Raw genomic sequence first — 26232 nt, forward strand, 5'->3', positions numbered from 1 at the left:
TGCCTAGTGAGTTTAAAGATCCTAATGGTTGTAATAGACCCAGTAAGCTTTATTCCCTCTTCAGAGTGGATCAATGATTGACTTTGTCTTGTGGAGATAAGAGAAGTGCTGTGATGTGACCTAAGAAGCTTCTTTTTCTGTTCTGTAACGGTCAGATAGGCTTAAACATCTACCAGCTCACTGCAGACGCGAACAACACACTTCAGCCAACATTCACCAAGTTTGCTGAGAACAAACTGCAAACCTACTGCACACATCGGCAGGCCGCCTGGCAGGGAAAAGTTTAATCTTAGAGTGCTTTATAGGAAGCTCACTCAGTCTGTTCTCTGTTTCTCTCTCAGTTTCAGTCAACCTGAAGTTCCTCTTCCCCCGATTTGTTTATTTTAGAAAGGTGGCTTTGTTCTATTTACTGTACCCACTCCCTCGGAGGCCTCCCCTCCTTGTCGGACCAGTTAGAAAAGGGGGAGCGAGAAGGAGGAAGAGGAGAAGAGGTGGTTGAAAGAGGGGTTGGGGTGGGGGGGGGGGGGGGGGGGGGGGGTCGTGATGTTTGGACAAACGAACAGCCCGAACAGGATATAGAGGTCTACAGCCCATGGGTGTGTCAGTTTGGCCGTCACAAAGCTCACACATACGCACACATATGTGCACACAATTGTGGGAGTGTTCCTGCTGGAGGGCAAAGTCTCCCTTCCTCTTACACATTCATCCTCTCTTCTCCCTTCATTCCCCCTTTCCGCCAGCCATCACACCCCTCCACACCTCCTTCCCTCAAACCTCTCTTTCTCTCGCTCCTTCATCCCTCATTCCTTCCATTGTGACAGCCCCCACCGCTCTTCCTCTTTGTCCAAGAAGGAGAAAAAAAGAAAGTGTTAAAGATACAGAAGAGTTGGCCAACAGGAATGAGAATCTAAGAGGGAGAGGCCAAAATCACCACAGGGAACAATTATGGCTTGGGTTGTGTATGTGTGTGTGTGTATTTGTGTGTGGTTCTTTTCTGGGTTTGATGGTTCCAGAGATGCTGAAGACAGTCCTGGAAGCCACTATCTGTCCTTAGTAGCAATGTATCCCCTCGTTCTCTCCTCTATCCCTCCTTCCCTCAGTCTCTTTGGACCTTCTTTATCGTCCTGTCAGTTCACTCTGTCACTTCTGTTTCCACTCATTTCATACACTGAAGCTATAGCCACTTCTTCAATGCAATGTGTGGGTGCGTGTGTGTGTGTCTGCTTATGGTTTAACATTGACTAGAAATAAAGGGCAGGACTGTGGGTGGGTTAAACTCTCCTCCCATCCATCAGTAGTTTTCTACCCCTTTATTTGCTTTTAAAAGTGGAACTTACAGGTATTGGTTCAGCTCAACACATTATAGTAACCATTGTGTTAGAGATCACAAGAACTGAATCAGATTTTACTTTAAGCATCAAGATGACTTACGTCACCCCTTCTTCAACCTTGTTGCTAATATTATGATCTGAAAGTGGGTCTAAACTAAGACGTTGAAGTTATTGGGATATTTCAATAGATGAAGTATATGGTAATTTATTATTATTTTATGCAATAGACTGTCTTATGGTAGCATTTAATTGTGAAGTGAAAATAAAAACTGATTCACGATTTAAAAATGTTTTTGTAAGTGAAAAGCTAAAGATCGTGTCATGCCAATACTTTATCTTTACCAACTTTGCACTGCTAGAGGCTCAATCTTCTCACAAAATAATTCAAGCTTATTCAAATTGGATGGAGAATGTCTTTCAGCATCATTTTTTTTTTAGATCTGTAGATTATGAACTAAATCTATGTTCAGACTTTGACTGGGCCCTTTAAAGACATAAATATGTTTTGATCTAGTCAAGTCAAGTTTATTTCAGCAACAAGATTCTAGTTTAAATGCTTTACATTCTAAAAATATAATACACTAACTAAACACAAAACAAACAGCAAACATTACATTTTGTCATATGTCATCATCATATAAAGAATAATCATCATCAAATATATTAATCCATATTCCAGTTGTTTTTAATCAAAGGCAACTCTAAACGAGTCTGTTTTAGCCTTGATTTAAAGGAACTCAGTGTTTCAGCTGTTTTGTGGTTTTCTGGAATTTTGTTCCAGATTAGTGGAGCACAGAATGCTGCTTCTCTTTGTTGATTCTGGTTCCAGCTGTCTAATTGACTTTTTAGGCAGACCTGTGAAGATATTGTTGCAGTATTCAACTAAACAAAAACGCATGAATGAGTTTCTCTAGATCTTGCTGGGACATTAGTTCTTTAGTCCTAGAAATGCTCTTTAGATGACAGAAGGCCGACAGTAATTGTTTTTACGTGTTTTTGAATGTTCAGGTCCGAGTCCATGTCTACATCAAGATTTCAGGGCAGATCACTAACTGAAGCTACATCCTGAGTGTTGATCGTTTCTCTTTAGGTCCAAAGAAAAATCTTCAGTGACTTTTCAATTGAACTTACTGTAGTTCAAGTATTTTGTGATCTCACCCTTTAAACCAATTTAAAAGAGAAATTTTAAGATATTTTTTCACATATTGGTACAATTTCTAAAAAAAAAAAAAAAAAGCAACTTCTTCAACAAATTAAATTATCACATACAGACAACAAGCAGTTTATATTTAAGCATAATTCACACCTCTTCTCTAAACAATAAGTTTTAGTCAATTTTTTTATTTCAAAAATCTTTCAGTGATTTTCATTAATGGTAATTAGATGGGAAACGGTCAGAAGAGATTTGATCCGGGTGCTCGAAACTCTTCTGATTCGACGGCTGCATTGAGGAACAATTAACTAATGATTTTGAAGAGAAAAATTTATACATATTTTCCTAACTGTAAAGAGGAAGTATGGTTTCTTCACATAATTGAAGTTTAACATTGACTACAAATAAAGGGCAGGACTGTGGGTGGGTTCAACTCCCTCCCATCCATCAGTAGTTTTCTACCCCTTTATTTGCTTTTAAAAGTGGAACTTCCAGTTATTGGTTCAGCTCAACACATTATAGTAACCATTGTGTTAGAGATCACAAGAACTGAATCAGATTTTACTTTAAGCACCACCCCTTCTTCAACCTTGTTGCTAATATTATGATCTGAAAGTGGGTCTAAACTAAAACTAAACTAAGTCGAAGTCGAACTTCTTCGACAAATTAAATTATCACATACAGACGACAAGTAGTTTATATTTAAGCATAATTCACACCTCTTCTCTAAGCAATAAGTTTTAGGCAATTTTTCTTTTTTAAAAATCTTTTAGTACTAGTGGCCTTCATTAATGATAATTAGACGAGGAACAATTAACTAATGATTTTGAAGAGAAAAATATATACATATTTTCCTAACTGTAAAGAGGAAGTATGGTTTCTTCACATAGTTGAAGTTGAAAGTGCGACTTTTCCAGTCCTCACACTGTTCCACTTCACTTCTTTTCTTCCCCAGCCCATTTACCTGATATCACCTGTCAGACTACAACCTTTCCTGTTATTTCCTCACTGATACACGTAGGGAGCGATATACTGACATACTCATAAAGGAAGGCTACATTCAACGAAGAGCATTTTGTTGGTGAACCACAACTGCACCAAATCTAGCACTAAAATTTCATTTCCAAACCTTTCAGCTTGCTCCTTGCTTAGTTTTCGGTGAGCAACTCATACAGATAGAGTTCATCTAGTAGCAGAAGAAGATCAGGTTCCACAGAAGGTTCAGAGTCCACACTGCTTCCAATAACACCATGGCAGATATACAGCGCATGTGATGAGCGTGTGTGCGTGCGGGGGCGTGCGTGTGTGTGTGTTTGTTTGGGCTGAGTATGGAGACATAGACAACATGGTTTCATGGTGGCTGTAATTGTGGCCCTGGCAGTATTTTTCTCATTTTTTTAATAGCTTCCCCATAGTTCATCTGGCCTTGAAAGATCCAGTCTCGGTGTGTAGTTTTTGTGTGTCTCCTTGCGTATTTTTATTAGAGAGAGGAGTGAGACAGCAACAGGGTGGTGTGAGGTGGGTTTGATAGCACCCCTCTTCCCGCTCTCCTCCTTCATACCCCTCTGTTCGGGCCCTGATAAGAGGAGCCGTGGTCTGTGGGGGTTAGGGATTCCTGTCTGGCACAGTCGCACCAGCACACAGAAACAAGCACGCACCCTCGCTGGGATCCGCCCGCTCCACATTCCTGTGTCCGGCTAAGGAAGCAGCCCAGCCGTCTTCCCCTCCACTCCCAAATTATCCCCTTCTCCTAAAGTCACTGCATACTTATCGCACACCCTTCTACCTCTCTCATCCAATATTACACCCACGGACCTCCTCCGTCTACTTTTCTTTTTTTTTTCTTCAGGATCGCTCAACCATAAACAGCATCTCTACGTATCTGAAATGTTTCACTATAGCAGTTAGGTGATTTAGTGATGTCATTTTTTTTGACAGTGTGAAAGTTTGAAAAAAATATTTTTGCTGCTCATTTTTTAAAATCTTCTGTTTAACTTGATATTTCTGCTTTTAATCCTTATGCTCCTTTTTAACTCCCATAACATTTTCACCCTTACTTTCTGTCCCAGCATGCCCCCCTTTCTCTCGCTCTTGAGGATGTGTTACAGAGGTCAACAGGGGGTCATGCGTTCTCTTGCTGCCCCTCTCTCAAATGGTTTCTTAATGAGAGAGTTGGAGAGGGAGAAGGAAACAGAGAGAGAAGCAGTCTGGAGAAGCTGGGTGAGATATCAGCGATTCTGCTTACAGCGCTGACTGGGTGTGTAGAGGTGTGTGTGCTTTGTGCACATGCCTGTGCTGTTCGACTGACCCCTTGCTCCATTTCGAGGCCTGTCTGTGCTCCGTGCTCCACTCTGGGGAAAGAGGAAATGACACATTTGTACCCTTGAATGAGCTCGTCACACACACAAGCACTACCCACGGGACCTGGCTCCGGGGGAAAGCTGGAGAGGGGAGGAGGGGGGATGTTGTGTAGGTGAGAGAGGAGGAGAAGGGGTGGTGGTCCACTCCTTAATTTGCATAGTTTCTGCTGATTTGATCATTAGCAATTAATCTCAGTAGCCCAGCTCGGCTGCGTCGAGGAGGTAAAGATGACTCCCTCTGTGCACATGTTGTGATTTTGTACCGTTCTTCATCAAAATCTTATAATGTATAGGTGTTATTGAGTCAAGGTGCCATGAGAGACAGATAATCATATGTTGAATCAAAATCTAGCGGAAATAAAAATAAGTCACTTGATGAAGAAGATTTACTTAATCAGTGCCTGTAATGAGCTTTTTTTTCCTTTTTTTTTTGACAACCTGGAGTTACAATAAAGTCAGATTATGCAACATGGGTTGCATGTGGAGAGACCTTCTGTTTTGTTGGCTTGAGACCTTTGAGAGGATTGCCGACTTGTTTGAGGGTTAAAGCCCAGTTTCCCCCGCTTCATCTTGAGATCTGTTCAGCTCAAGATTCATACAGGTCTCCTCTGATCTATAACCAGTTAGCACACACCAAGCACAAGCAAGCTCATCTACATCTCATCTCTCTCACTTCCCCCGCCTGTTGAACCCGCTGCTCCGTCCTCGTGCCCCACACTTGTGTGCACGACGAACGGTGCGACCCGTCCCTTTGCTCTGCCAGTTTTCCATCTCCCTCACCCCTCGGTTTTCCTCTAAATGGCACTGTACTCCTCCCATGCTGAGGCCAGAGCTCTCTCCATTGTTGGAGGCAGGTTGCCAGGGATACAAGCACACAGAGGCACAATCTTAATGTTAAGAGATGGGAGAGATGAGCAAAGAGAAGGGAGGAAGTAGCTTATCTGGCCACCAGGCAGCCCCACCAGCACGCTCAGGCTCTCCTGAGAACACGTAATAAACCCCTGCTTACTAACGTGTGTCCCTAAGTGGATGGAGCAGAATGACACTGACTGCTTGTGGGAGAACCTTTTGTACTAGTTGCCTACTTTCCGCTCACCTGTTGTGACTGAAGTGTAAGAGTGCAGTGAAAAGTCTTCATGTGTTGTGTTTTTGCACATTTGACAGGCAGCCCTATTGGTGGAGGAGCTGTTCTACTCTTAAGAATATCTGCAGAAATAAAATGAGAAAAAGAGAAAAGTCACGTTTGAGTTCTGTGTGGGGTTTTATTTGACCAAATACAGGCGTTTAAACTTGAATTCAGTAAACATCTCAGTAGGTTATGTTTTTTTTTTTTTTGTCAAGTGAAAGGATGCCCAGTGGCTGCTGTCGATGGGAGTCATAAAACCTGCAAGAATCAGACATGGATAATCATACCGGTTCTCACACAATGTTTTATGAATTTCAATTAGATTACATTGTATGTTTTTTTTTTTTTTCAACCCAATCTGGATTTAAAAAGAAGCACCTGTAAAAAATACTTGCACAGAATGTCTCGCATAGCGAAAAAACACACAGACAAATATGATGAAAGAAAGCATTGTTAAAATTTTTTATTTCATCAATCTCTCAGCTGAACAAAATTCGAAAATGCTGATAAGATTTTAAGGATTTTGGAGTGTTTCTTGCTCTTTAAGGCATTGTCACAACAGTTTCATGTTTAAAGCTCAATAGTTACATGCATATATTAAGTTTCCATAGCTAGTTGCAATCTCAATCCACCTTCTACCTTTATAGTATTTTACCTTGATTGGATGTGTTAGACCAAAACAAAGTATGGTCAAAGAGATGTCCGTGGTACCTCTGGAGGAGCTGCAGCAATCCACAGCTCAGCTCCAGCCACACAGGGAAAACGTGCTGTTTGGTGGAACATTAGCCCTGCGAATCAAGTAGAGACACTATTGGTGAGGTGGGAGTATGAGTCTTTGGAGGGCACTTTTATTTGGCAGGGTGTGTCGCATAAAATCCCTAAAAATACATTGAAGCAAATTGTTTTAATGCAACAAAATGTAACAGTCTTTTATACTATTATGAGGCACATCAGACTGGGTGCTGTGCCTTGTACATGCTGCTTTTATAGGTTTTATTTGTTTTGAAAACTTTGAGCTGTGCTGTTAATTCCAACATACTGATGCCAAACAGAAGATAGGATCTCTTTTCCCCCATTCATGGGAATATGCACATTATCTCTCTAAGAATTTTAAGGTATACAAACCCAGAAAGAAGAATGTTTTTTGAGAGCCTGTGCTGGAAGTAATATTAGCCTTACACACTCACAGTAGTTGTAGCTACCTAAGCAGAAAGTTGCTGCAGTTGTTTAGAGAGGTCATCCCAGGTTCCAGGATAAGAGTTGTGGAGGAGGACTACCTTCACTACCTCTTCTTCTTCCTAACTCTTATTGGTTAGCACAGTTAATTGCAGCCAACATATGGAACAGGGGTGCAGTTACACTCAGTCATTACTTGCGTGCATTTTTATTAACAATAATAATTTAAACAAGTAGTAAAGTTTGTCTTGATTTAACTGATTTAGTGTTTTGTAAATTTGCTGTCTCTCTTCTCCTGTTAATTTCCCTCTGAGCTGCAATTTCAACTAAAGCTAAGCTATTTAGATGGTCAGTGTGAGTTGAACAGTGTATGAAGACACGCATCACAGGCTCAAAGCAACAATCAGACCCAGAGTCTTTGTTGATTTCCTCATCTACTTTCCATTATCTGTCCTCTTTGTCTCTTTGTGTCCAACCTCACCCTCAAAACGACCCTGGACTGAGTCGGACGGGGCTTTCGGGCTCATTCGCTGGGTCCTCCCCTGCACTAGAAGCCAGAAAATAACTTCACTTTTTCTCTCTCAATCTCTCAATCTGTCTCTCTTTGCTCTCTGCACAAAGCCCAGCGTGTCTGCCTTCCTTCCCCACCCAGCATTCTTTCCCCATGCAGACCTCTCCCCCGCTCTGTGTCGTTTTCTCTCCTTTGACTTCCCTCCTACCCACCAACTCGCTGCTCAGCCTCACCCTACCTTTCATTAGCCCACTCTTTATCTCACACACTCACTCTGCTGCCTCTCTGTGCCCCCCCACCTCCTGCCTCATGTTCCTATCTCTCTAGCTTTTAATGTTTGCCTCTCTCTTTTCTCCTCCTTCTCTCCCCCCTTAGTTGCTTTGGCTTTTGTTTCTGATACATCTTCATTTATTCCTCGCTCCCGCTCTTTCCCTGCTGACCCTATTATTTTTATATTCGTTCTCTCTAACTGCCATCACTCCCCCTCTCTGCCTCTCTCTGCCTCCCTCCCACTCCTCTCAGTCCCTCTAAGCTGCATTAACTCCCCAGATTACCTTGAGCCCTGCAATCCTCCATCCCCCACGCACTCACCCACTCTTCCACCCCTCCCTTCATTCACTCATTCACTTGCTCACGTTAACCCCCCCCCGTCCACAGCAGGGTGGTTAATTGTGAAAATGTGTATAGGGTTTTTGTTTTTATGTCACGTCATTGAGACTTAAACAGCTAAACTGTAAAAAGAAATTCTTGCGTGCTTCATGGCCTCAACAGAGTTATTATATCACTTCAAGCATCTGTGAAGTGACTCAGGTAGTCAAATTAATTTCCTGAGTCCTGTCAGCTCTTTAATCGCCCCTCTAACACTCTGATAAGTTCATTTCAGCTAGATATTTTACTGGTTCAGTTCACCTTATGGATAATAAACCTGTTCATAGGCCATGGAGGCTAGTGTTTAACTCTGTGAACAGTGATGTTTTATTTCAGTCATCAAATAAATCAATATGAAGAGATGTAGCCTATCAGGAAATCGGATGATTGAGTGATTTCAGCTTGATAGTTTGGTAAGTTAAGGGTCTTTTTCAGGGGTTTCAAACTCCAGTCCTCAAGGGCCGCTGTTCTGCAACTTTTGGTGTCTCTACAGACCCTTATTGCATCCTGAGGGGTCAAGTCAGGTATTTATGCCAGGTAGGCTGAAACAGGGAGACATCTAAAAGTTACAGCACACCAGTGCTCAAGAGCAGACTACATTGTCTAGGAAATACACACTGTAACGCTGTTTTGTAATGCTACCAAACTGAAGCATGCTAATAACTGGTGGGAGATGCTGAAAACAACACAACTGGGGAGGTAGATGGACCATTTACAGCAGCTCTGCTGGGCCAGAGACACAACTAAAACTTTCAGGACACCAGGCCATTGAGGATTGGAACTCAACACTCAAGATTCAACACTGTAACATTCATTTTGATCTGTAGATGAGCCAGACAACCACAGATTTTGTGGACATTTTCAAGAATTCCATACCAGCTTTTTTACCAAGACGTAAACCACACATGTGCACCACTTCGACAGAACCGGTCCAATTGCACCTAAGATATCACAGCAATGACATCACTAACTCGCATGCAGACACTATAGAAACAATTTAATCAAAGTGATTTGAAATTCTAGTTCATGGTGCCGCAGAACACTGGATCCACTCCATTGATTCATTGAAACAGTGAGCACCTGTTTTAAATATTCACTATTCAAAACAGGTGCTCAGCCTAAGTGAGAATAAACTTGATGTTCTACAAAATCCCCTGTATTACCACACGTTATGACCCACCATGTTTTTCAATACACCTATAGACACGGAAAAAATTTTGCGTGCGCCTTCAGGTTAAGAAGAAATTTTCCTGGTCATGGTTTTTGTCTTTGCAGGTCTTCCCCCTCAAAACAACAAGCAGACAACCACGTGCTTCTTATTCATTCGTCTCTTCTGTGCTCATTTTATTTTTTAACCTTTATTTTACCAGATTAAAAAACCCCACTGAGATTAAAAACCTCTTTTTCAAGGTATTCCAAGAGGCAGCAACAAATACAGCACATAAAAATACACAGTTAAAAGAAAATGTCAAGCTATAAAAAAAGAGGTACATGTCATAGAATCAGCCATTTAGATTTTAAACGAGATGAGTTCAGTCAATCTTAAAGTTTCTTGTAACACGTTATATGAAGAGGGAACAGTGAATGAAAGCCTTCTTGCTCAATTCGGTCCAAGCAAAGGGGACAGAAAGAAACAGCAAATTGTGTGAGCAAAAAGTATGAGGTAATTAATTAATTTAAAAAAAAAACTCATGAAAAGTAAACAAGCATCTTCAGCATGAAGATGGACGTTGAATCAAATCGCAGTTGTTTAAAATCCTGGTGGGATGTTTGCATCACACTTAACACAGTTGCTTCGCGACAAGAAGGAGTTTGCATTTTCCCCTCAAGCTTTCACACATTTCCAGTACTCTCCTTGGGCATAGCTCAGTTTGTAAAAGGGAAATTGGTTATCTTCAGGCGAGGCGAAATCACTCTAAAATTACAGCAGAATAGAGAAAATTCAATTCAACTCAAAAACACTAAGTTGATTCTGAAGGAAAATGAAACAGACTGCTACAGTTTGGGAACTCCAGCACTTATACAGAGCGGTAACCCTTTGGTTCTTTCTTTCTTACAGATTATTCCTGATAAGATGGAGCTCCTGTCTATATTTACAAGTTAGCATGACGTACCGCCCGAATAATGTTCCTAGAAAATCTCCGCTGTACAACAACATGGGGATGTTTTTTTTAAACAGACATGGCATAGAGTCTGCATTTTGCTTGTAGTTGAAGAACTTTATTTCGAACACTGTTATCAGAGTGGATTATAGCACACAGAGTCCAGTGAACCAGCAGGATGTACAAGACTCATTGAGGGTTCTGACTGATTAGGTGAATTAGAGAAAGCTGGTCAGCTAAGAGGTTCATAATTAACCTATTAACCTACAAAAGACCTGCATTTGAGTCAGAAAATTCTACAAATCCTTTTTACAGTTTGCAGGTGTGAAATATGAAACCTGCAGCTCAATCTCCTCTCTGTGTTTGCTTTGTGGCTGTGATTGGTTGTTTTGTTTAAAATGCGTGAACATTACTCCCTGACTGAAAACAAACATGAACTGTGGCTACAGTACAAAGAGGTAGTTTCTAAACTGAGAAAAGATTTTTAAGAGTTCAAAGTTATTCAACCACTGAACTTTCTTTGTGTGAACAACCAATTGTCTAAAATCACTGAGTAATTCAATGTTTTTAAAATAAAGAAAAGTGTGGTTTTTATTTCTATGCTCATATTGCAACCAATTATTTAACATATTTTGCACATGATCTGACTCAACTATATCTAAAGCTTTATGTTTTTTGGGACAAAAACAGCTCAAACATAAATAATTCACTGTACCAGATTACATATGTAAGCTAATTCATACTTGCAGACATTGCTAACATCAACCGGTCACAGCAAAGTACTCATCCAGCTGATTTAACTGAGGACTAAACGTTTCTCCTTGATCAGTAGGTAAAAATGATCTTAAAATTATTTTCAAATATGAAAATAATATTGATTGATTGATATGTCAATAAATCAATCAAATTTTAATTGTACAGCACATTTCAGCAACAAGGCATTTCAAAGTGATTTATATCATAACAAGCACAAGTGCCATCATTAAATTCGTAATTGATTATGTTTCAGATACAACTCTAAACAGGTGGGGTTTTAGTCGAGATTTAAAGGAACTCAGTGTTTCAGCTGTCAGTGAGATGTTTCAAAATCTATTATTTGAGCTACAGGGAGCCAGTGCAGGGACTTGTCACATAAACTAGTGTTATGTGCTCTATCTTCCTGGTTTTAGTGAGAACGCGAGAAGCAGCGTTCTGGATCAGCTGCAGCTGTTTGATTGATTTGTTAGGCATGCCTGTGAGGACGCAGTTGCAGTAATCAATGCGACTAAAGATAAACATGTGAATAAAATCAAGGTGGAACAAAATGAGTCTGTTACTTTTTTTGTTTAGTAAAGAATTTTTATCTCCTCATTTTTTTCTCATTTGTCATGTTAAAACTATTAACTTCAGCATATATCACTGGGATGTTAGTTGATAGACAAACACAAATAATTGCATCATTTAGAAGTGGAGTATCACCTTTAAAAGTATGCCATGCATTCGCATTTATCTGCTCTGAGAATTAGGACTAGGTAAACCTAAGACTTTGTAGTAACACCTTTGTCGGCTAATAAAGCTGAAAGTCATTTTAAGTATGCATCTTTCACATACCATGACCCTAACACCAACACAATTCCCTTCAGGCATGATGAGTTCTGGATTATGTTTTGTATTTGTTTTTAGACACGCATAATATTTTGCATGTAGGTTGTAAAGTTAAATCTTGGTCTCATCTGAGCAGAACACCTTTTAGCACATGTACTTGTTTGCTGTGTTACTGATCCAACAGAATTTCTTCTTACAAACATGGACTCTATTCACCTGTTTGATAACTTGAAAGTATGAACTGATTTTATCTAGGTGTGTCAGGGTACAGAAGAATAATCCAAGCCACACTTGTTGGGTTTCTATATATAGATAAAAACTAGAAATCATTGTTAATTTTGTTCTATTTAATAATTGTATACCAGTTGGTGTGAGTCTGACTCATAAAATCCCCCCCCAAAATGTATTTTTTGGGGGGATGTATGTAATGTATGTAACAAAATGTATTTGTGGTTCTGGCATAACAAATGCAAAAAAAAAAAAAAAAAGTTCAAAGTGTATGAATACTTTGCCAAGGCTTTGTCTTACATATTCATAACATGCTTTACCACATTAATATAGACATAGAATTAAACACAGAGATGAAAGACGTTTTCATATTTAGTTGCTGCGTGTACTGTAAAAGTCCTTTCACACACTGCCCTCCCTCCCACAGCCTCTGTAACCTCCCCCTCACCTCTCCTTGCCTCCCCTTCACTTACCCATCCACCCACACTCCATCACCCCACCGCTCACCTCTCGCCCCACCACTTTTGCAATCGTGCTCCTCTCTTCTCCTCTTCTCCCCTCCACCCACACTCTCTTTTCCTTTTTTCCTCAGAGCCCCCAGCAGCAGTACCACCATCACTACCAGCACCACCGTATCCCTCTCCACTGTCCTTTACCACTTTCTTCCCTCTGTCCCTCCCTCTCTCTAAAGCCTTCAGGCCATGCTTGATTTATGCTCGCCCTCCCTACCACCACCACCATCACCACCACCCACCCTTCCCTATCTCTCCAGGAGGTTGTGGCCCGACTAGTCCCTAAAAACAACAGAGGGAGAAGAGAATAACAGCCTTCTTTTTTACTTTCCATCCTCCCTCCTTTTTAACCCAGCATTTTTTTCATTCCCCTCTCCCACACTGCTTTTTAAATTGCCTCTGAATTCTTGAGCTGTTTTAGTGCCTCACTCCCCCTTCTCAGCTGAAATTACTTTTTTACCCTCTCAAACTCTGGCATGCTGAGGAAGCAAGTTTCACCTTCCCTCCCCTCTCCTCCTCTTCCACTTGAGAACAAACGCACCTCGGCCGCACGTCCGTCGCAATAAAAGCGTGGAGACGAGATGTTGTGATGTCGCACGTGCAACACAGTGGATTCTTGTAGTGCCCTGTCCTCGTTCTAACTCTTGGCTGCCCAAGCCATTAACCCACACAACTTGAGGCAAGGCTTCTTTCTCTGTCTTTCACCGTCACACACATTTACTTACAAATATACTCAGTGAGAGTCTTTCTCCTTTGTTTGCACTCACCCTGCAAACATGCACACAGGGCCCTGCTTTCTTCTCTGACAGCTCTCTTGTGGTCGACAAGCCTCAGTAACTCGTTGCCTAACCACCCTAGACTTTTTTCTCTCCATTGTGTTTGGCTACTGTCTCTGTTGATTTGATGGCGTGAACCGTTTCTTTTTTTTTTGTACTGGTAAAATAAGTATTGAATGCACCAATGTATTTCTCAGTAAATATATTTCTAATATAATATAGTAGGAAAAAGTAATTATTATCCCACAGAGAGGAAATTCAGATGCAGCAGCAGGATCAAGACTATGTAGGTTTACACAAAAGTTCCAAAAGTGAAAAAACAATATTAACAATAACAATAATAATAATATGCTGTACACGACTAGAACATGAAAACACTCTGCAGTTATTAGAAGTAGAAATAGCACTGGAAATATCATACGCTGCAGTTATTGGAAATATAAATATCATACCAGTAGCAAGTCATTCAGACAGTCAGTAAGTAATCCACATGGTAAAAATAATCTAAGCATAACAGTTCAAAAAGTGGAATAACTCAAGAAATAAGTATTGAAGACATATCACCCTCAAAAATTACCAGAGTTACAATGATGTTTAGAGGTGGGAACATCAGGGTTTGAAGCTGTTTGTCAGCATAACACAGTACCGGCAGATTTCCGAAAGTTCAAGGGAGGATGAATGGAGAAATTTTTGAGACGGCCTCAAAAAGAATCGGAATCTTTTCACTTGAACCCAATTGAGAATTTATGGAAAGAACTGAAGATCAAACTGCATAAAAGAGGTAACAGTTAGTGTAAGAGAGTTAAAATCCCATTGTTTTAATTTTGTTTTGTGTGTGCATTACTGAGTGTTGCAAATGTTTAGTGTGTATTTCATTTGAATGACTTCATCATAAATGTATCTACTGATAACATTAACTAGATTAATAGTGATTCTCTCTGCTGTCTTTTGAGGTGTTAAAATGCTTGTCCATAAACAGCCAGGACACGAGTGCCTGTTTTTGTGGGAAAGTAGTAGATATGCATGTGTGTTCGGGGGTCGATCCGTCAGCGGGTGTATTTTTGTTAAAATAGAAACTCTCTCGCCCGACAGCGTTCAGATCACATAATCAGAACAGAAGATCAGAGGTCAAACTGGGCCAGCTGACCTATTCCTCCCCTTTCAGGCCTTCCTCACCTCCTCTTTACTGCCTCAAAGTGTCTCACTGTAACAACACACCACCCCTGACACACACACCCCTTCACACCCCCCCCCCCCACACACACACACATCAATGAGAAATACAGTGCAGCTTCCAACCACAGCATATAAAACTGCATCCTCTATCCATTAGCCATAACTCAGTATTCCTCACAACACGTATAAAGTACAGTCAAACGCACATCTTTTATTCCGAGTCTCAGTCCTTTTTTTTCATGCTCGGCTCTGGCATAGCTTACAGCGTCGCTCGCATTAACAAAGAGAACCACCATTTCTACATATTTGTCTTTCCTTTTTTTTTTTTTTTTTAAAAAAAGGGGGTTTTATTTAGCATAAATGTTGAAGCCAAGGGTGCCGGGCTGCCATGGCAACCAAATTAAACGGAGGATCTCTTCAGAAAGCAGAAATCTAAATTATTCGGACTCTTTTATGAAGGGGAAAATGAAAATTCTTTCCACTGTACAGAAACCGCTTCAGTGTAAAAGCAGAAGAAAGGAACTGAGAGCGGGAAGAAAATGATGAAGAAAATGTCTTTGTTTTTTGGGGGGGGGATCTGACCATGTAGTTCAAAGGCATATCTCTGGCTATTGAAATTCATAGGTTGTCTCATGACACTGAGCATATTGTGCATGAAGGAATGATGTAACCGTAGTGTCTCTACAACACGAGATAAACCTATTGCGTTTGAAAGGCGCCACATTTTGTGTGTCTGCAAATCCTCGATGAAAACCAAACCAGGCGCAGGAATGATGAAATCCATAGGATGGAACCTCGGGATTAGTTGCAACTTGTTTCTGGTGCCATAAATGATATTATCTATCTGAGCAGAGGGCTGTTTCAGGATAACACCATCAGCATAGGCCAGTCAAAGCTCAATAAGTGGGGATTACGGGGCACATTTTGATTAAGTGTTTTTAAAGTCTGTTTGCATTTGGCTGAATTATCTTTTTTCATTATACCCTAAGTCTTGGATGTGTGGGTATCTATTTATAGGTATACATCAATAAATTAGAATATCTTTGAAAAGTTTGTTTAAAGGCTGATATGTAGATTTATTACACAAAGAGTGACATACTTACACTTATAGCCAATACAAAAGAAATTTCTGTTCTCAGAATAATAGAATATTGCACCATGCCAATAAAATATATGTTTTACTTCACACATATGTCCACTTACATGAAACATGAAAGCATGTTCATGTACTGTACAGTGCATGCACTCAATACTTGGTTGGAACTTCTTTAGTTTGCTCTGGTGTCCTTCTCTCGACAATACTCCATAGATTTGTTCATTGTAGCTCAGGTGAGTTTGCTGTCCAGTAAAGTCATACCTTGGTCATTATTGCATAAATTGGTACTTTTTGCAGTGTGTGCTGGTAAATTAATTCAGTAAATCTTCTCATAAAGTGTTCTAAAATATCTCAGTAGCTGGCTGTGCTGACTTTTCACATGAACCAAAACCAGCAGAGGCCTCGCCTCCCCAATCATCACTGACTCTAGAAACTTCATATTGAGCCTCAATCAGTTTGGACTGTGTGCCTCTCCACTCTGCGACATTAAAAATGAATGAAAAATGGCAACCTAGCAGCAGCCCAGTCTGTTTCCTCCTTAGGTTAAGGTGTTTGTGATGGTGTCTGTGGTTCAGGAATGTGTTAACACAAGGAGCCCATGTCCTGGATATTTATGTGTGTAGGGGCTCTTGGAGCATTGACTCCATGCTGTAGTCCACATCTTGTGATTGTGCATAAAACTCTTGATAAATATATTTTCCAACCACGCTTTTTTCTTCCATTCAACTTCCCATTAAAACCTTTGGATCCAGCATTCTGTGAACATCCAGCTTCAAGTGATGACCTTCTGTGATTGAAACATACATCTCTGTATGTGATTCATCTAAACTAAATAACTGAAATAAGAGCATTTTTTCATTGAGATTCACCTGCATTCTTAAAAAAACATAAATTCTTCTGCAGAACAGACCCCTTCCAGTCACTCTTGCGTAAAACACCTGCAAATTTACACCTTTTTTTAAAACAAGTTTGACATTCCTGACGTGACCCATATTCCATAAGACTAAATCGAGCGTCTCGTGATTGATTCATTGTTACTGCAGGGCTGCGAGGAGGGCCGACATGTTCCATCTGTGGATGTTCGTCTTCCGAAGATGCTAGAAAACTGGTCAGGGTTCATTTAGTCGTCCAATAAACAGATGAGTGGTGGGACACATGGGGGTCAGAGATGATGCTCTTTTCTCTGCCTCCTTCCCATCTTCTCCCTCCAATTGTCATCCTCCCTTTGCTCTCTCTGTGTGTGTATTGTTGTTGTTGGCCAACAGCAGATCTATGTTATTGATTGACTCCTTTGGCTGCTGGGCTGCCCACTGAAGGAGGGGGCAGAGCTCTAATGAATTCCTGCACCTCGTGCCCCTTGCGCCAACCCCTACACCCCCTTCTTAATTAACTTTGTGTGTTTGTGTGGGTGTGAGTGCAGGTGGGATGGTTGTGTGTGTGGGCGTGTGTGGGGGTGGGTGTGTGTGTGTGGGTGGGGGTGTGTGTGTGTGTGTGTGTGTGTGTGGGCGTGCGCGGGCGTGTGTGTGGGTGTGTGTGTGTGTGTGCGTGGATGCATGCAAGTATGTTTGTTTGTGCCTCCTCCCTAGCTATACTCCCCCGCTTTCTTCTCTCCCCTACATTTTTTTTTTGCTTTATCTGCCTTCTCTCTATTCCTCTGCTTTAGCTCTGCATCTCCTTTTTTCCTATCATCTGATGAGTCTGATAGTAGAATGGGGGAACAGACAACTTTATATGGATGTCACTCTTATTTGTCACAGCTCATCTTCTTCTTCTAGCGACTATATCTAATTGTGATCTCAAGATTGCTCAAATCTATGTACAGAAAGGATATCCATCCTCAGGACTGATCTGAGTGTCATGAAAAATGTCAGATTTTGTGTGTGTGTGTGTGAACACTGTAGACCCATCGGTATTCCAGACGTGCAGGCAAACTACTGTTTCTGTCACCTTGACCACCTTGATTCCCCCTGCAGTAGACAGCAGCTCTGAGCTGCACAGCAGACACTTTTGCCCGAGCTCGACGTAGTTGGAAGAGACAGTTTTCATTTTCTTCACTGCTCATTTCTGTTTTGCATGCTCCTTCATCAAACTGGTGTTTTCCTTCGCTTTATTTATTCCTCGTTTGCTGCAAGTGAAATTTCAATTGTCTGTTATGTGACAACCGCACATTTCAATTTATTTAAATGGGATTGTGTGTGATAGACCAGCAAAAAGTAATGCATAATTGTGCAGTCGAGAGAAAATCGCACAGGATTTTAGACATGCTCTCCAATAAAAATCTAAAAAACAGTGGGAAGTATTTTTATTCAGCAGGCCAGAGTTAATACTTTGAAGAACCACCTTCTGCTACTATTGCAGCCACAGGTCGTTTTGGGCTGTAATTCTCTAACAGCTTTACACATCTAAAGGCGGAAATGTTTGCCCTTCTTCTTCTCAAAAAAAAAAATCTCAAACTCAGATTGGAAGGAGATCATCTGTGCACATCAGCCTCCAAGTTCGCCACAGATTTTGAGTTGGATTTAAGTTTGAATTTTATTCTAACACATTGATGAAAATGTTCCATTTTAGCTCTGACTATCACTGCCTGAGTTTGAATTGCTTTACAGCCTCTAGCAGCTTTTCTTCCAGCATTGTCCTGTATTTTTACTCCACCCAGCTTCCCATTCGCCACAGAATGATGCTGCTACCACCACCTTTTTCACTGTGTGGTTTCTCTACACTTAAATTTGTGCATGTAGATCAACATTTCGGTCTCCTATTTCCAATTCTGTCCTATGTATGGCAGCAAACATCTGTCAATGTCTTTCTTCTTCCCTCTCTTGTATGACTAATAGTTGTCCTTTTGACAGATTAACCCACCTGAGCTGTGGATATTTGCGGTAAATTTAGGTAAACAGTCATATCTTAGGTTGTTTTTTTTCTATTTCTATTTTCAGCAGATGGACCCTGAAAGCAATTGCTTGAATTGGATTTTACACAGAGGTATTGAATAAATGGTGCTGAACATAAATGCACACCACACTTTTCAGACTTTTCTAAGTGCTTAAGTAGAGGGTAACTGGATTGCTTGTTTTCTTTTCTTTTTTTTTTTGCAGAAGGCATTTCACCTTTCATCCAAAACACTTCTTTAAAACTGAAAAAGTTTGTGGTTATAATGCTAAAAACAATGGGGTATGTATACTTTTGCAAGTCACTGCATACCAGGATTTCTGAAGCTTTGTGTTAGGAGCAGTCACACATCATTATGCACCACTTCCCACCCCCTTTAAGGCAAATCTGCATTATCGCTCAGATGTCTGTTTGCTTTAGATGTAGACAATCTTTTCCTTCAAAGTCTCTAAGCTAGCGATGTGTCTTCTGTATTTTTCTCCCTCTAAGAGAAAGCAACCTTGCATCAGGTAAATGTCAATTAGGAGACGGTGTATGTCTGTAGATTTGTGTGTGCATGTGTGTTTGGTGCGCTGTTGTCAGCAGTGTTGTCTGACAGCCTCGTAGATCTACAGCAAAATGTCTACGGCTGACAGCGCACATGCCGTTAGCCGTTAAATGCGCACATGCAGACGAAACAAACACACAAGACACGCTGTGTCTGCCTTTTCTCTCTCTCTCTCTCTTACTGTCTCTTTATGATCTCCTTGTTTTTAGTGTTGACTGGTAATGATGAGATATGTTAGGGAGTCAAGCAGAGAGGGAGATGAATCAGAGCTGTGACGCTTTGGTACTTGCTTCTGAAACCTCTGTTGTGTAAATGTTGATTTTATTCTTTTTTCTTTTTTTTTTTGCATTTTGCATTTTGCACTTCAGCTGTTTTTTCCATCATCAGGTCAAAGCCCTTAAACTGCCAAAGTGACAACTTCATGAGCACATTGTAAGAGTTTTGGGGGTTTTAACATGCCTTTTTCATCCGCTTTGTCAAGAGTGACAGGATTTGCAGCCTGTAGAGAAGCATGTAATCCCTGAAATTAATTATCAGTGTTCTCTGGGAGACATCAAACATTATTAAATTTCTTTTTCAGACACTAAAAACATTTTGAGTCACTGAGTCAGATCTGCATACTCATCCTTTGTTACCTCCCTTTTTTTCTGTTCAGGGGCAGACGTGACCGAACCCAACAGCTCAGACAGCCGCGGTGAGCGCCTCGATTTCTTCCTCAAGCAGGAAGAGACTCTCGCCACAGAGTCGGGCTTCCTGGGCGCCAACGAATCGGAGGAGGCCAGCGGAGGTGGGGGAGGCGGAGGCATCTCATCCGTAGCCAATCTGAAGGCAGCGCTGATGAGTAAGAACAGCCTGCTGTCGCTGCGGGCTGAGATGATGGGAGATGATAACCCCTTGCTGTATGAGTACCTGCCCAAAGGAGGACACTCCCTGTCCTGTAAGTATCTATTTACAGAAGCTGTGCTCACTCTGCTTGTTTCGCACATCTGAGACACACCGTCTAACTCAGTATATGCATATGTTGTTCCCCCAGATGCAGCATACAGTGCCTTGCAAAATCCTTTAAACTTTACTTTGCTTTTTACTACATTAGCAAAGTTTACTGTGACACTCCAAAACAAACTAGTGAGTACCTGTCACATGGAAGGAAAAGAATACATGGTTTTCAACTTTTTGAAGAAGTGTGGCATGCATATGTATTTACCCCCCTTTACTTTGACACTCCTAAATAAAATTTTGCGTAAACAAATCACCCTAACACCCTATTCCCACAGTGATACATAGTGGCAGTAGCATCATGACATTAGAATGCTTTTTTTCCCCTGGCAGAGATATTGAAGTTGATTAGAAGGTAGATTGAGCTAAACACTATTAATTCTTGGAAGGATTTAGGGGTGTGTTAACTTGTGAGTGTTGACTATAGGCATCTAATGTTTTTTGGGGGGAGGGGGTCATGTGAATGGATTTGTGTGCACATGCATGTTTGTTGGATATATACCTGTTGTGTATAAGTGCATATACTGTATATATTGGTTTATTAGGTTAAAAATTTTTTCTATTTCATTAACAAATAATGTTCGCTTAGATAGACGTCCTTTCAGGATTGTAGTGTGGCCACCATCCAGAAGAGGGCACTACTGCTCATTCTTAAGCTGAGCCAGTTAATGGTTGTAAGAGAAACAATCGTGGCAGAGGTATCCTACGGAGGAAAGTGAAACCGTCCAAACGGAGTCAGGTGTGGAATTACTGTACTCCAGTTAATGATGACACAGACGCAAAATTCACTGTATGTGGTGATGCTTTGAAATATAAACACTTGAAAAATCTTCTTAAGTTATCATAGCAGCTCATTCAGCCTAACTGCATTGCAGACAGCATCAACATCTCAACCAAAAATTAGTGCTGAGGCTGCATAAATCAGAGGGCATTAAGCAAAAAAAAAAAAAAAAGAGAGACGTTTTAACATCATAGATAAAGACGTAGTACCAATGACCACGGTTGATGGTAAGAGCTTTCTTGACTTCTTTATGGAGCTCATTTTTAACGTTTCTTTGAGAACAACAATAAGCGCCCATTTAGAGGCGCACTATAACAAGAAGCCTGTTAGTGTTTTTGCATAATGTGCAGTTACCAGTCCTCTTGTTTGTATTCTAACCCTCCCAGGGATATTTAAATTTTTTTTTCTTTTTTATAGTTTGTTTTTGAGTTAGTCCTTAACTTAAATGATGGTTTTCTATTTGGATTAAATGTTATATATATTCTATTCTTTTCCTCTTTTTCTCTATTCAGCAACGTATTAGGTGTGGGAAAATAAAACAACACATATTTATTTATTAAATCAGTATTTAATACAACTGAAACAATAAATTAAAATGTAATGATGTGCTTCTTAGAAAATTCAGAATATTGCAAACATGTTATGGAAAAAACCCTATGATACGTGAGAAAACTCTTGAATGGTGACTACAAAGTATTGACTCAGGATGACTGAATACAAATGCAAGAGACACTTTGCAAGGTTTTATGGAAGAAAAAAAAAGCAATTGAACACCATGTTCCTTTTCCTTTAATTGCTCCATTGTAACATGACAAAACAAAAAACAAATACAACTGACATGGTACTGTTGCAAGGCATTGTATGTAGTGGTTTCTGTCCTTAATAGCACTAAATGTCTATGAGCCAGTTTACTAGGTTAGACCTCAATGCATGTGTGTTTTTAATGTGTGTGCTGGCGTGTGTGTGTGTGTGATGCCATGGCTACACGGCAGTGACTAAGTGAGAGAACATTTTGCAAGGCTGTCTCGAGAAAATTTTCGTGTTTTTATTTTCTGAGACAGTTTTTTTTTGTAGTCAGTCTGTGGGTCTGCCACTGAATTTCACAGAGGCAAAATAAACCAGCAGAACAACCACTCAGACTGACATAAGCTCATATTGCTCCACTTAGCCATGTTTAAAAACATCAACTTTTGCATGCATCCAAAAAAATCTTTCAAACACAAACATGTCTCATGTTGTAATTTCAAAAAGTTGTTCTTGACAAATGTCCTTGAAATACATATTTCAACTTCACGTATGTCTTACCAGTTTAAATCTGTTTTTTGTAGAGTTGTACAATAAGTTTATTTTTAGTTATTTTAGATACATAATTTACACAAAATGTAAGAATCTTTATATTTACTTAGTATTATCTACATTGTATCACGCTTCTTGACAATTATCACGAAACCTGGTTTATTTCCTTTTCAGTGGCGTATTTGAAAGGAAAACGCATTTGTGGGTTGAGCAGGAGAGTTCAGTTGGTGGTTTTCTTGGTAAATCCTCTTTGCCAATACAAATTAATGAAGTTAGTGTGACGGTGTGATCATATCAGAGTATACCAGGAGTGGAGAGAATGGAATAACATGTTCTCAATGCCATTAAACAGTTGTGGGATCTTTTTGGGTGTGTTCTTTGTGACAGAGCAACACAAGTATGCCGAGTGACTTGTGGGAAATGCTGGTTGAATAGGATGCCATCCCACAACAGTTGGTGACCAAGCTAGTGATTAGCATGGGAAGGAGGGGCCAGGCTTTTGTCATTTTTATATGGTTTTCCCATGCATCACTAAGACCCATGTTTGCCACGTGGATATGGTTGTAAATTACCAATATGTCTCATTTCTACAAACTTTAATTATTTAGTCAATAAATGATTGATGCGGACAAACAAATTTTACCATGACATTTTCTTTCTGTACTGAATGGTTTCAGTAATTATCACAATATGTTTTCAGATTAAATGGCTTGCTTCTAAGATTGAATTGATTTAAATGCAAACTTAAAATACACATTAATAACTAGTAAGATTAAATTGTCAAACTGTGCACTAAATTCTCTTAAAAAATGTGACTTAGTGAATTAATAATGACAATGTCGGCTATAAAAATGCACAAATACCATTTAAAGTGCTGTTTACAAATGCATATATGACTATAATCAGAAAATAATGCAAATCAAGTTCACACAACTGTTTGCAATCTCTACTCCGTCTTACAAAAATTCTTAAATCATGATGCCCCACATTTTGCCTGTTAACCCTCCTGTATTTACTGTCTTATTGAATTTTACATTTTCTGTTTTTCTATGAATTATTGAAGTTGTCTTTTTGCCTCGTTCTAAATTACACCAAACAAAAGTCAATAGCTGAATAAGCATTTTGGCATTGGCAGAGAGGATTTGGCAAGTTTTTTATGAATGCAGCCCACATAGTTAACTCTGCAGCTCGACTCACAAACACGTCTTCCTCACCAATGTCACACCATTTAAAAGGAAAAATAAACCTTTCCAAACGTCTAAAAATTGTTACTGAAAAAACATTGAATCAAAAATAAACTAATCAAATTTTTCCTTTTAACTTTTCATACTGCATCAGTAATAAGGTTGAATTTAGTTCCTTAAGTCATTGTTGACTAAAGCGTTTTATATTTATCTGTGTTAATAATACATTAATGCCCTGCAGAAAGACTGTGTAATTTGTCTGTAACAAGAGATTTTCTTTATTTTGCCATTTTCTTTGCTACTCGTGGAGCGTATAAAACTGTCGGCGTGTGTGTGTGTGTGTGTGTGGGTGCATGATGGTGTGAGCTTGTATTTGCTAGAGTCCAGGTCCGCGTGGGCACATTTTGTGAGCTCAACTTCTGGATTTGTTTCTTTTGCTTTTACTGCCATGTAATTGGATCTTTTGTCCTGAGTTCTCCCTGTTTTTTGTGAGTGGAAGAAAAGATGAGAAAGGGTACAACTCTGAGCCCAGTCGCATCTATTGAGCTGAGCCCCACTCACCTAAGCTATAAAAGACTGGGCCAAGCCTGAATAGACCAAAACACATACTCGTCATCGTGCACGCTCGCGCGCTCGTGTCCCTTCGCATCACCTCTTTTGTGTGAGTGTTAAGTGTGTGGGATTGAGATGTTTCTGTTGGCTCACAGAGGAGAATCAGATGCTGTCGCAGCACAGACAGCCTCAGAAAACACAAGTAGAGGCTTTTGGATATGCTTTCAGACTTTACAGATACAGTCAGCCTTGACTATCTGAATAAAAGATTTGGAGAATTCTGAGAATGTTAATCATTTGTTCCCTGCATGGGAAAGTGTCCTGAATGAGCCCTGTATCTGTATTTCAGTTGTCACCAAAGAAACCTCAGGGAGGGTTTTTTGGTTAGCCAAATACTATTTTGTATTCACTGCACAATAGGGGTTGGGGAAATGGGCTTGCTGAGATGGCCAACAGCCTCCCCTCCCACCCCAGGTCTGTCCCTGTGTCTAAATGAGGACAGAGGATAAACAAACACTGTACCTCAGATTACTGGGCGGAGGAGAAGTCTGCCTGCTTTGACAGATCACTATTCCCATCTTTGCTCCCTCCCTCTTTCTATCCATTCAGCTCCATTCGCCCCTTCGCCTGTCTTCTCTTCTTTCGCCCCCGATGTACATCTTATCCCTCTCATGCTGTTTCTCTCCTTCTTCCCCTCCATACATTTCTCCTTCACCCCACCTTAACACTCATTCCTTGCACTCTCCTTCCCAGCCTGCATTTTCTCATTTTATTTGCTTCTGGCCCTTTCCCCCACTTTTTACTTCTGCTAGGGAACATCAAAGCATGTTGCTGTAAAATCCTGGGAAAGTATTGATCTGGGCAGAGTGGAGGTACAGCAAGGTCACTTGCGCCGATTCAAGAGAGACCAGGAAATTTTGCAAAAGGCCTTGATGCAGAGCTTCTGTTGCTCTTATTTTTCCATAAAGTCACCTTCTTGTGTGGTTCATGCACTAAATATATACAAAAACACACAAAATTTGACAAAAACAGTTTGTGTTCCATTTAATTCTTTCTAATCTGAGCCAGCCGCCACCTTGTTGACATTACATGGGATTCCGACACAAAGCCCCTTGTATTTACTATTCTTTGCATGGGACATGGACTAGATCCTCCTTGCATGTGGAATGCCAAAAATACAGTGGAACCGGACTGCATGTCAATCAGTCTCTAAAATCCAATTAGGATCATTGGGATTTAGCCCCACTACCCGTCTGTGTGTCAGGCAGTCAATGTCTAACAATGGATCGTGTCGGACCATCCCGGAGCACCTGTCCACACTGCCACTGTGTACAGGCTGCAAAGAACATCCAATTAACTGCAGAGATCATACTGACAATATTGAACTTTTCTCTAAACTGTCAACTCTCATCATTTCACATCAACTTTTTCAAATTGACTCAGCACGGACAATGTTGCCTGTAAAGCAGGTGCTTTCACGAAGATTTTCTGAATGTATTTTGGTGAATAAAATTTTGCTCCACCTTCTGAGTCACACCTTCCTATCCTCTTTTTAAATGCAAACCGACAGGAGGAGCTGTAGCTTTTAGTTTTGATACCAGTAGGAAGATATTGATTCTGAAAAGTCTTGGATATGTTTTAAGTTCTGTGCTTTTTATTTAAACTTTTCAAAGGTTCTGGGACTTGGCTGCAGTTACAGGAAGTCAGAATTGGTCAGAATAATTACCTGAAACTATCTAGATTTGGGGAGGTTTCTCACCCATCTCAACCCCAAAATCCATTATAAAGTGTATGTATCCCACAATAAAGACTTTGTAAACATTTTAGTCATTAGATTCTTATTTTCACTTTTCACAGCTTGTATCTCACTTAATCAATCAGACTTATAATTATTTGGGAACATATTCACAGACAGATATACATGAAAATGCAGAGAACTATATCCTTGTTGATTGGTATTTCTAACATTAAGCCCACTAGTACAATGACTGAAAAAATTCAGTGTTGGGTGAAATATCACTCCGTATCTGAGTTTCCACTTCCCAGGCAAATGATTCACAGCAAAAGTTCTTTATAATATTAGTAATGATAAGAGGTATTTTTTCAAAGCAAAGGTGAGAAAACGGTTATGCCTTAATTTACAAAGAAGTGACAATATCCCAGTAAAGGTAACATGAAGAGAACAAATATGCTTTTAGAAGAAATTGT

At 40.2% G+C, this 26232-nt stretch overlaps 1 protein-coding gene across 3 annotated transcripts in view; it reads left to right on the forward strand.

The window, feature by feature from the left end:
- zbtb46 (zinc finger and BTB domain containing 46) overlaps window positions 1-26232 on the forward strand; it is an 89134-nt gene that overhangs the window by 43604 nt on the left and 19298 nt on the right. For all 3 annotated transcript variants that reach the window (XM_032576257.1, XM_032576276.1, XM_032576266.1), the window contains exon 4: window positions 19871-20152. In XM_032576257.1, coding sequence (XP_032432148.1) covers window positions 19871-20152 — 282 coding nt within the window. The remainder of the gene's footprint in view (window positions 1-19870; window positions 20153-26232) is intronic.

This window comes from Xiphophorus hellerii, chromosome 1, assembly GCF_003331165.1.
Source record: "Xiphophorus hellerii strain 12219 chromosome 1, Xiphophorus_hellerii-4.1, whole genome shotgun sequence".
Classification (NCBI taxonomy): domain Eukaryota; kingdom Metazoa; phylum Chordata; class Actinopteri; order Cyprinodontiformes; family Poeciliidae; genus Xiphophorus; species Xiphophorus hellerii.